At 39.9% G+C, this 12,438-nt stretch overlaps 1 protein-coding gene across 1 annotated transcript in view; it reads left to right on the forward strand.

The window, feature by feature from the left end:
- Positions 1-667: 667 nt before the first annotated feature.
- Positions 668-12,438, forward strand: part of MYO5A (myosin VA (heavy chain 12, myoxin)) — a gene marked incomplete at its 5' end in the record, with an annotated part of 78,717 nt that continues 66,946 nt past the window's right edge. The window contains 3 exons of the mRNA XM_009072270.1: positions 668-778; positions 1,822-1,993; positions 7,576-7,720. Coding sequence (XP_009070518.1) covers positions 668-778; positions 1,822-1,993; positions 7,576-7,720 — 428 coding nt within the window. The remainder of the gene's footprint in view (positions 779-1,821; positions 1,994-7,575; positions 7,721-12,438) is intronic.

Below are 12,438 nucleotides of genomic sequence, written 5' to 3' on the forward strand. Positions count from 1 at the left end.
AAGTCATATGTTTGTACTGGGTTACTTTTATGAATAAGATTTGGGTGACTATCATAATTAATGGGAATCTGGTTTGTTGGGTTTGGATTTTTTCCTATTATTTGAGGCCTTTGCAACCAAATCTTTCCTTTTTTTTTTTTTTTCTTTTGGCATATGGGAGATAATCCATTTTCAACTGGCTCTATTTGTAACTACAGAGGAAGAGCTTTTAATACTTGATCAGGTAGCTTTGCATCAATTAACACAGATGTGCCAAAGTGTTCTCTTAGGCCAAAAAAAAGAGGCAAAAAAGGCTATATAATGTTATACTACAAATGCATTTAGAACTTACTCAGAAGATTTACTGCAAGTAATGTGTTGGATAGCCAAGCTTTTGATCTCTGAAAACACTGATTTTTTTTTCTTTGTGGATTTTCCGCATTGAATTTGTATCTTGAAACATCTTTTTCTCTCCATGCAGGCAATAAATTTAAGCTTGTGTAGCTTTTTATCAATAGAACAACTTATTCACCTCAGACATACTAATTAACATGTCTTCTGCTGAAAGGTTTGTCTGTTAAACATGTATTTAAAAAAGAGAAAAAACCAGTGTTGGTGTCATGTATATTGAGGATTTAATTATAGTGGAGCAAACCCTCACTGATCTTTTGCTGTTGTTGTTCTGCAGTATGCCAGGGTTTGGATCCCAGATCCAGAGGAGGTCTGGAAGTCAGCAGAACTTCTCAAAGATTATAAACCTGGAGATAAAGTCCTCCAGCTTCGACTGGAAGAGGGCAAGGTAGGTCTGTGTATTGTTTGTAAGCTGATTGTTCTGTTTTCAGCTGAAGCCTGATGTATCTAATGCAGGAAGCTGTATTGCCAAATGATATCCGTATTTAGGTGTGTGCAATTAGTCTTGTCCACTGGCTTCCTGTAGTGGGTTTCTTTGGTGTAATAAATTATACTGTTTCTTTACAAAGATCAATTTTGCCTTATTTTTAAAATAGATGAAAAAGTAGTTGCTTTTATCCACTGCCTATTATGTTCAGTTGCATCATCTTTTTCTACTTAGGCCGCTAAACCTATAACCCTGGTTTGATACTCCAGGGAGAACAGTGTTGCTAGGAGAACAGTGTTGCAGAGAAATAACCATGACTTTTAAGTTGAGCATAACCATCAGAAGATTAATAAAGATAAAAAGGGCAAGGATTAAGGGCATTAAAAAAATGATGCTGGTACTGTGTTGAGAAATGATGACATGTCTACAAAAAGCTCATGTCCTTCTAGTTGAGTTTTTTCATGGACATAACAGGTAAATAAAATGATTTTAGGTCTAGAGACAGATGCAATTAAAACCTATATTAGACATTAATTTATATCTGCAAAAATCAAAAGTAGCATTTTTTTTTCAATTTTTTTTTGTTCTTCATGTAGTTCTGCCAACGTTCTTTTGCTGTGTTACTGTGTATGACCGTGGCTATAGATTGGTAGGAATCTGCTTCCCGTCCGTTCCTCTCAAGAGGAAAATAATCTGAAAAATCTGGTTAGATTTATGATACAGTCTATTTTAGTTTATTCAATAAAAAGATATGGTTGCTCAAGTGTAGTCTAAAAAGTTGATATCTCTATACATTTGCCTGTTGTACATATAGAAAACACTTCGGGGAAATTTTAAATGACATTTTTGGAGAAAGAACTGGTGACTCAAATCACCAGATAATTTAAGTCTTGTACTGTGTTTTTGTAACTTGGGCATGCTTGGCTGGGAAGAATGGTTGGAGGGACTGAGTAAGGGAACCTAAACACCAGCTCTTTCAACATATGTCTCCATTTGATTTTCAGGACCTAGAATATACCCTAGATCCGAAGACGAAGGAACTCCCACCCCTGCGAAACCCTGACATACTTGTTGGTGAAAATGACCTCACAGCACTCAGTTATCTCCATGAACCTGCTGTTTTACACAACCTCAAAGTTCGATTTATAGACTCTAAACTAATCTATACCTATTGTGGCAAGTACTGTCTTTTCATACCATAATCTTTACAGAGAATGCCCCAGGCAGGAAAGAAAAGTTGTCTGTTGATGTGTTTGCCTTTAACTTAAAATCATTTAATCATTTAATGACAGGGTATGTTGGGCTATTCTTAAGAAAATCCCTATGTTTATGGTCATCAAGTACATCAAGTAGACTCGAGAGTATTAAGGTTCAGACAAAATTGATTTTGCTGTGTGTTCCTCTAGCTTCCCAATGGACTCTGCTTATAGAACGTGTATTCAGCAATTTTAGCTTGTCGATGGGATTCCTGCCTGGTTAGTGTTCCCCTTAGGCTTTCTTAGGTCAACATGGGCAGGAGGAGGCTCTCACACAGTGCAGGTGCAGGATCTAGCCTTGCTGTTTGGTGGATTTGTTGCCCAGCTGTGATTGCCTACCTCTGCACTGAGCTCCTCCATCGCTGTTAGAAGATACCAGTGTATTTTCTTTTTTGTTTTCCAATCAGTGCAACTATAGGAGTGAATATGTAACTGTTCATGAACCAATGATTGTCATATCACAGTTACAAACAATCTTGGTTTTAAAAATACCGTTTAACTCACAGTAGAGGTTGCCCAAACTTGTAATTGGCAGTGGTATTTTCAGATGGGTAGAATGGGAGAAAGTTACTTTAATGATCATAAGTGCAAAATTGCAACTGAATAGTCTATTTCAAAAAACACATCGTGAGGTAATTTAGGCTTCAGATTTATATTTGATGCTTCTGAGCTTGCTTCTCTGTGCATGTGCTTGTTTTAAATCTCAGTGTTTAGTCAAAATACATTGCTAGCTTTTAATATAACATTTCGGTATACATGAGCTTTGTAAATTGTTGAAATATTGCTCTAGTTTATCTGCACTCTTGACATTGTGTTAGCGCATAAGAAGCAGTTTAAATCACTAGTGGCTTTTTACATTTTAAGCTGAGTAAAACAGAACATAATTTAGTGATGTGATTGCTAGAAACCAGATATTGAAAATTTCCTTTTTGTAGTTGCCTGCTTAAGGCAAAGACACATTTTTCCCAGTACATGTGGTCAAATCATCATCTGTATATTCATTGTAGCACAGTTTATGCCATCACAAATCATGCCTCATGATTTCTTTTTTAATATGCAATTTAACTTTTTCTCTAATCAGACTTTTGTAGGACATCCCAGTTCTTGGTATTGCAAGCCAGAGTATGCTGAGCCTTCTCAATGTTATCTTAAATTATTAGACTTGCTGTTTATAATTTCATTGTACATTGTGCTGTTTTGCCTACTGTGGAGTAGGACTATCATGTTGCAAGCTGAGAGATCAGCTATTCATGGCTGCAGGTATCTGAAGCAGGAGTTTGTGTTTTGCAGCTGAAGGCCTTGCCCTATCCTGGTCTGCATATGGAATATGCCAAAGGCTGGATCTTCCCTCACTTTTTCACTGATTTTTTTTTCACATATTTTCACTGTCACAGCTCCACCCATAATGATGGGCATGGAGAGCTAAGACAACCAGCATGTTAAACACGTTGTGATGGACAGACCGCAGGCGTTAACATCCTGCCGCATTTTGCTCACTCTGGCTGTTCCTAATCTGCAGATGCTCAGCAGAGTGCATCTGTTCCCATTTCTGCTCTCAACAGTGACCATACCACAGGGGACTGGATCAGACTTTGCCACCCCCTGCTTGCAGCCAGACTTCAGTCTTGTAGGAGTGAGAGATGATTCATACCACAACTCATCCCATCATGCAGTTGGATCATGACTAGAGGCACAAAATAATTTAGATTGAAAGAGACCTCTGGAAGTCTTCAGTGAAGCTCCCAACTTAAAACAGGTCTGACCAGATCAGGTTGCTCAGGGCTTGGACCACTCAAAGTGTCTGGGTATTGTGAATATCTGAGTATTGTGAGATACACCACAGCCTCTCTGGGCAGCCCCTGCTGAGGGTGCGTGTTGTGGTCCCAGCACTGGGAAACCACTTCAGTTTCCCGAGTATAGACATTGTCTGTGTTCCTCTCCCTAGTGCCCCCACGGCAAAGCCCTTGATGGGGGATTGTGTGAAAGGGCTTTTGTGCAACTGGAGTCTCATGGCCTGAGCTTGTAAGGGGTTTTCAGTCTCAGTTTCGTGGTCTTATGCCTACTAACACCACCATACCCCTCCCATCAGACAGCCTGCCTGGATTGTGTTCTGTCTGCTTAAAAACATGCTCTGTGTTTAGCAGCGTTTAAGAGGCTTTCAAAAGGAATGTGCTATCTGCTAGTTCTGTTTTGCTCTGAGAAAATATGAAAACAACACATTTCATGTTTTCCCTAGTGCAGCTGTACTTGTGGGTTTGGCTGGTTTTCTCTTTCTCATGAGGCTGGAAGGCCTTTAGCTCTTCATGGATGTGTCTGCCAAAGGCCTGGGCTGGTGGAGCTTGGTCAGCTGGTTTGCTTCCAAACAAGACTCAAGTGATTGTGGGAGGTGAATGTGGGTTTATTAGAAACATGAAGATCCAGAAGCGTGGGAGTTTCTGGTGGTCAAAGAGAAGGAGGTGACGGAGGTTCGATGCTGCTGAGGAGTGCAATGTGCTGTGCATTTATTCCCTTGGGATGTAGGCAGGTGTATGTTATGTTATAAGATGAGGTAAATAGAGTTGGTGTGTTGACCTTTAAAAACCTCCTTTGACCATACACACCCACCTTTCAAACTTCTCCATTGATTCTCATCCTGAGTACAGGTTACTTCCCTCTGCAAAGATTACTGCTTTAGAGCTCAGGTTGTGGCAGGGACTGCATTTGCCTCCTTAATCTGACTTGCCCATTAGCCAGGTTAGTTTAAACACCTCGTGAAGGTGGTCTGAGCTAGCCCATCTGATGTACCCTAAAACCACTTGAGTCCACCAAGAGAACTGTGGTAACATTATTCTCAACCAGCAGAACTGGAACTAGAACTGGAATGCATGGATGAATTGATGTCCAGGGCCCCAGACATGAACTCAACCACATGTCTTACTGTAATATGTCAAATGGATATGAAATTCTTTCAAATTTCACTTTGAAGTAATTCAGACTTCTAAACAGAAAACCTCCTGATTTCTTAATTTCAAGTCAGCCTTTTACCAGCAATTCAGAGGTGATTTCTAACTTGGCTTTACTGTTGGGAATATGAAATGAGGAATTATTAATGAAGGAAGTTGAAAAGTTGCAAAAGAAAATTGGAATGCTTACATGGAAAAACTGCTGTGGCTGTGATGAAAACTTGGTGAATACTGCTGGTTAGTTCACATTAGTATTAAGTACTGCCTGCTTTGCAGGAGAGTAACTGTAACTGTAGGAACAAAAATGCACAAATCTGATTTAGGAAAGGCCGTATTTCTCAAAATAGCAGTATCATTTGGTGGAGATAAAGAGAAGGTATATGTAAATTAATCTGGATTACAGCTCTGTGAGACACATGGATTTCAAACCTCTACAGAAAGCTAATAATTCTTAACTCACTTGTTTTGGTTGTTTCCAGATGGGAGTTGCTTGTTGATTTTACATACTGCTACTGAAGTTGTGTTTTAGTATACTCAAGACTTGTCATGGGGCTGCTTGTTTTGAATTCTAGGGTTTATTTTTGCCAGCATAGCCAAAAGCAGAAGGGAATTGTCTGAAGCCTCACACAGCTTTTTTTTTTTAATGTCTCTTTGATGAGACTTGCAAGCCAGGGAGGCTCAGCTTGGTGGTACAGCTGTGCTTCACTTTTTACTACTTTTTCACAGTTACAAAGGGCAAATAATAAAAATCCACTTGGAAAATATTCCTCAAGTCTTCTAGTACTGAGGTTGCTTCCACTCTCTAACCCCACTCTTATTTTTCAGCTCATCATTGCAGCATTAGAACTTGGCATAAATGTTTGTAGAGACTTTTCACTGGAGCTCCTGAGTCATTTCAGTGATGGAAAAACACAGGCTCTCCTTACATGGGTGTGTCAAGACATAAAACTTGCCATATATTTGAGGAAATAGATCAAGGTCTCTCAGATCTCTTCCTGAAATATGTCCTGTTGTTTAATTTTTTTTGCTATGGTTTGTGCTAGATCTATAAACACATGACAGGATTTAAAAATGGGATGATGCTCCTAGCAGCAGTGCCAGACTGTAGATGGTTTCATTTCCCTTCTCCCAGCTTTTCCATGGAAAATTTCTTAGATAGACATCACAAGACTCTACACAGAGCAGAGAGCTGGGATCTGCATTGAGGAAGTCTGTGTGTAAGAGTGAATTTCTGAGTAAATTTAGAAGTGTGTTGAGTGCTATGGAAATGCTTCTGGTGCAGGTTCTTCAGGGATGGGTTGTCCAAGGCATGTGTAACATGCTTGCTGTAGTTACTGTGCAGCCATGTGCACCTGCATTGTCTCTTTTAGGCACCCAAACACATATATGTAGGAAGAAATTCTGTTGGTAAAATGTCCACAGTTAAAATTAGAGGGTTTTTCCCCCTTATTACATTGTCAAGGTGAGGAGGAATTGCCATGTCAAGAGTGCACAGAATGCTTGACACAGCTGGGTCTCACATGGCAGTCGTCAGTGTTTTCATCCCTGCACAGAGCAAATAAGTGTTCCCAACCCACTGTAAATGCTGCAGGAGAGAAATGTATAAGGAATGTTTGTCAGATTATCCCTGTGGGCAGAGCAATCCTCGTTTCTCATGAAAAAGAATCATCCCCAAAGCATCTGAGGTCTCACTTTGTGGCTGGAAAGTTTGTGCAGAGTAAGGCTAAAGTTTTCCTGTGTGGGGAGAGTAAAAGAATGGCATGAGTTTAGAAGTGCTGTAGTGATGAGTGGTATTTAGAAAACATTGATAGTGTTTCATTGGTATGGAAAAACTAGATAATGGAAGGTGTAAGTAGCTACACACATAGATGTATAAGAGGAGGGTTTTATGGTGCCTTCTAGATTTGTAATTGCTTAATTTCCTGACACAAGTGGATACTGCTCTGTGTCAGCCCTATGAGACATGTCTACTTTTTTTTATCCCTTCGTGCAGGTTGTCCTGCCTGACTGGCAGAGATGCCCTGGAAACCAAATTACACCGTGACTCCACTTTGGTGCTTGTTACAAAAACTGAAGGTGTTCTTCCTGAGCACAGCTAAACAGCTGAAGGGTTAACACCCCTCACATATCCAAACCAACAGTCAGCAAGGCCATGTAGCAGTTATAATCCACAAATCACAGTATCATTTGTAATTCACAGTAAAACACAGGGAAGTACAATGCACATTCATTGATTTACTGCACTGAACAGGCAGCATTTCAAGCTGACACACTCTGAATCTGCTTGTTTTGTGTATGCTAGCTGTAGAAAAGGCAGAGAGAGAAAAAGTTAAAAGTTGTCCCTGATGTGTTTACCAAAGCAAGGTAGAAGTAAAGTTTTGTGACACTTTTTATACTGAAAACGAGTTGGATCTGTTGAAGTCAGTAATATTAGATCCTTGTTCTTCTGTAACTAGTATTGTTAGAAAAGTTTAGAACAATAGGTCTAAAATAGCCATTTGTGGTTGATTTTATTTTGAAACAACTATTAATAATTCCTTGTCTTTCATTTTCTTTGTAGGTATTGTCTTAGTGGCCATAAATCCTTATGAACAGCTGCCTATCTATGGCGAAGATATCATCTATGCGTACAGTGGCCAAAATATGGGGGATATGGATCCACATATCTTTGCGGTGGCTGAAGAGGCATACAAGCAGATGGCCAGGTTTGTAGACTACAAGTCTTGAAGTCATTCTTTTTCTGAAAGGAATAAAACAAAGCTTCTGGCTGATGGCCTTCTCTTTCATTTATAGCTTGTGAAATATTTTGCAAGATCTGCCTTTTGTCCAGTGTTTTAGAACATTTCACAAGAGGATAAGTTGCCTAAGTTAGTGAACAGTAAAGCGTTTTAAATGCTGTGGAGATCATGGCAGGTAACAGGAATTACCACAGATCTTGTCAGTGCTTAGGTCTAAGATTAGCCCTTTGCTTTATGTGATTATGTTGTTTTAGTTTGATTAGGAAAACGTGGAGATACTTTTTAATCATCAGTGGACTATTAAAGAGAAAAGTGCCAGATTCTTAGCTGGTTTGTATTTAAAGGTGATACTGACAAATGAAAAGAAATCACTCAGCTTATAAGTGCTATTATAGGCTCCTGGTCGTGTTGGTAATGTCCCAGCTACGTAATCTGCCTGTGGCTGTTGTTGCCTAGAATTAAGAGGGAGCAGGGGGAGGATTGCACAGAGCGCCTGAAAACCGAGTCTCTAAGGACACTGTAACAGCTGTGCAGGAAATCCTCATTTCTTTAGATATTGCATGAAAATTTGTCACCCAAAGGCAGTGGTTCTCAGAAACTTCTTCCCCTTCACCCCTAGAGCCTGCAGTTTGGGGAGCTTTTGAAATATTTTGTCTCTAGGATAAAGATCTTTTGGACTTCTATGTAGTCTTTGGTTAACAAGATGGTCCTGGTGTCCTTGCTGGTTAGCTACAAGCTATTGATACTTTTTTCCTTGTTGACAATACAGCCTATGATCAAATTAATCAAGTAAAACAATGGAAAATTTCTGGATTAGTTGTGGTGGCCCTCAAGCTGTACTGCATGAGGGGGAGGCAAGAGGAGAATGGATTAAAAGTGATAAGATCTTTGTCTTTGAAATTAGCTAGCTGTTCATTTAAGAATCTGTGTGAGAACTAGAATGGATAAAGTGCTCCCTGCGCTGTGAAGTTAGTCAAGTGTGTATGTGAATACAGTGATTCACTGTACCCATGTAACAGATCATTGCAAAAGAAAACTGTACAGTATGGTGCAACATTTCATGACTTAGGGTTATTGCAAGATAGTCAGTGGTTCAAAAATACCCTTACTGTAGTTTAACTCTAGCTGGCAATGGAGATGAATGGCAGTGAACACAGTGGTTCACTTCCTCCCTCCTTCCCTCCCTCCCCTGGTGGGATGGGGAGGAGAATGGGAAGAAAAGTAACACTTGTGAGTTAAGAACAAGTTAATAATTGAAATAAAGTAAAATAATATAGAACAACAATAGCAAAACAACAGCAACAATAATAATAATAATGATAATGGAAAGGGGAGAGAGAGAGAAAGAGGAGTAAAACCCAAGAAGAAGGGATGCACAATACAATTGCTCACCATCAGCTGACTGATGTCCAGCCTGTCTCCAAGCAGCCATTAGCTGCTCACAGCCACCTACCCCCAGTTTATATACTGGGCATGACGTTCTGTGGTATGGAAAATCCCTTTGGCCAGTTCAGGTCAGCTGTCCAGGCCGTGCTCCCTCTCAGCTTCTTATGCACCTGCTCACTGGCAGAGCATGAGAATGTGACAAATCCTTGACTTCAGGTAAGCACTGCTCAGCACCAACCAGGATGTCAGAGTGTTATCAAATTATTCTCACGCTACATCCAAAACACAGCTCTGCACCAGCTACTAGGAAGAAAATTGCTTCTATTCCAGCCAAAACCAGGGCAACCCTACATCTGCACTGTGAATGGCAGAGATATTTGCTTTACTTCCTTTCTGCTAAGAAAATAGACATAAAATCTGGTATGGAAATACAAAGGCAAAACTGTGTTCTGACAGTCACATCTGCATCGTGACTCTTCCAGTCACTGCTGTTTTAAACAGACTTGCTGCTCAAGTCCCTCTAAAAGCTTTGTGAAATAAGAATGTCTTAACCTTATTCTATATCTGAGGCACAGTACGGTGACCTGCAATTGTATGTCGGTGAAGGATGTCATCCAAATTCCCAGAATTTTTGTTCTTAATATTAACCAGGGATCTCTCTCCACTGGCTAACTCTAACTACTGTCTCAGGTGGGTTTACCCCTTACTAGTGCTGAAATTTCAAATTGCTGGATCACCTCTGTTCTGTGTGCCTGTCAGCTGGAGCCTGTGCAATGGAGATGTCTATCTGCCATCGTCTGCATTCTCTGCTGTCAGGGGAAGACTCAGGGGGCTGAGATTTTTGGCTAGACTTTCTGCTGTGTTTTTTCCTTTCTGTGTTAATTGCCTGCTCTTCAGCTCTCGCCGCACCCTCCGGCGGTTCTGCTGTCCTGAATAACAACAACAACAATACCACATGGTAGAAGTTCATTTTTGAAACAAATTATGAGAAATTATATAACCTTGGAAATGATCTTAAATAATCCTTTTGCATTATTTAATTAATTTCTTTGTGTGTCTACGTGTTATAAACAATTTGTTATTCTTTTATGACTAACTGACAGGAACTGTCACAGGTGCAAAATGAAACCTGGACACACAATGAAAAATATTCCTCTACATTGAAGTAACAGTGAAATTGCTTTAGTTGCCCAATGTTTCTTTTCTTTTCTATCTATTTGGGGTTTTGGCTTGTTTTTAAGAGCTTCTTCTGTTATTTGAACATACTGGGTTAGGTCATTGAGATTAATTTTCTATTGCTGTTTACAATTGCTTAATTAGTCATCCTGCCCTTTAACTTCACTGAAACTACACTCTGAACCAACCACCTTTTAGTTCTGAAATATGACATTAGAGAAAAAAAATGTGCAGTTTTACATTTCTGCAGCTGGTAATTTAAAAATGAAAATCGGATTGTCTGTGACTATTTCATCAGTGTTTTAATAAGTGCATTGAATATTCATATAGTAGCTACTCATATGGCATTAATCTGCATTTATGCATGTAATTGGTGAGATTTATTTTTCTCTTATTGCTAATCTTTCCTAACTCAATGTTTAAATCATCACTGGAATAATTAGTCATGATGCTCCCATCCTTAGGCTTCAGTGAGCTCTTCTAAATATTTACTCCTCAGGTCTTCTTGTTAATTTATAATTTAATGATTTAGAATTTGTTCTTTCTAGTTTCATTGCTTCATCTGCTGTGGCTGAGAAACTCATTCCATGTGCAGGGTTATAAGTAAATGATTTCTGTCTTCTTCTTCAGCCAAAGAAAATGCCCCATGGCAGCAATCAGGAAAGCTAGTGATTGTACTCTAAATATTCACATTGCATCTTCAGGAGGAATACAGTGCAAAAATGCTGACCTCTGGAATGACAGGGGAGGAGCTCACATCTGGCTTGTGCATGAAAAACTATTCAGCAACTGTTTGGGGTTGATTGCAGTGTAAAGCAGCACATAGAGACACCTTTGCGTGTGACGTTTCCCATGTGGCAGAAGCCGAAGGTGTGGTACATGAAGCTATAGAGCATTGGGTCCATGTGGGCAGCTGTTATTTCCTCTTTCAACAGCAGTTCCATCACCAGTTTACAGTGGAGGGTTAGTGGAAAGGAACATGTCTCATCTTTACCCATGTCTGACAGTGAAATAAGTGCTGTTTGCTCTTTTTCAGCACAGGAAAATGTGCAGAGCTCTTTTAAGACTAATCTCATTTTGGATTGTTAAGGCTTTCCTTCTTCCTACCCCTCAGCTCTTCCCTTCTCTTCCTCCCTTCTCATCTGTATCTTTGTACCTTTTTCCTGTTCTCTCTCTCCATCTCCTGCTGCTCCTCTGCGCAGACTGACAGCTTAGTTTCCAACACCTTTCCTCTGCTGTGCCCAAAATAACCAATGAACTAGTTTTACAACTGCATTTAAACTGTGTTAGACTTAGGGTTATGTGTGCCTCATACTTAACAGTAACTGCCTGATACTTGGTGGTTTGTGTTGTATGATACTTCAGACCTCAGGTGTGATGGTTCAGAGCAGATCTTTTCCTCTGAGCAGGAGGAGATCCACCTGCGAGTGTGTCCCAGGGAGAGGGAGCAGCGGGATCGGTCGGATGAGGACCTGTCCAAGGGGTTCCTCCTGCCACAAGACCCTTGTGCAGAGTGGTTTGGGGGCTGCTGTGGTTCTGTAGAGACAGCTGTAACAAGCTGTGCTTTTGGAAAGAGCTGGGTCCTGTGCTCAGAGGCTTCTCTCCTCACCCATGTGTTGTCCATGGATAGCTCTCTCCATTGGAGTGAATGTATGCAAGTTCAGGACAATGAGGCAGATGAGCAGTTTAAAAGGAGGTAAATTTTTATTGAAGAATGTATTTTTGTCTCAGAAATATAAACCTCAATGGCAGCATGTAGATGTGTGCATGCATTGAACCTTTTGAGCTGCAACGCATACCACTTTAGTGTGTCAACATTTCCAAATTATTAACAAAAAACAAATTCTGCCTTCAGTTACCCCTCTGTGGTAATTATGAAAATTGAGGCAAAGCTTCAGTTGGCAAGCATTTGAGGTTTTTTTTATATTTTAAAGCATTGAAACCTCAGTAGGAATCATAGCCATCAGCAGGTGCAGCTCATTTTCTTTGTAATATTCAGTAGAAGCCTCCATTTTTAACTGTATGGTTAAAAAATAAGCTGTAGATGATTATACTCTTGAAACTGTTAAGAGTTACATTAATGTATGACACTTAGAATTATCAGTTTCCTAACACTGTTAGGG

Source organism: Acanthisitta chloris, unplaced genomic scaffold, assembly GCF_000695815.1.
Source record: "Acanthisitta chloris isolate BGI_N310 unplaced genomic scaffold, ASM69581v1 scaffold18153, whole genome shotgun sequence".
NCBI classification, from domain to species: Eukaryota; Metazoa; Chordata; class Aves; order Passeriformes; family Acanthisittidae; genus Acanthisitta; species Acanthisitta chloris.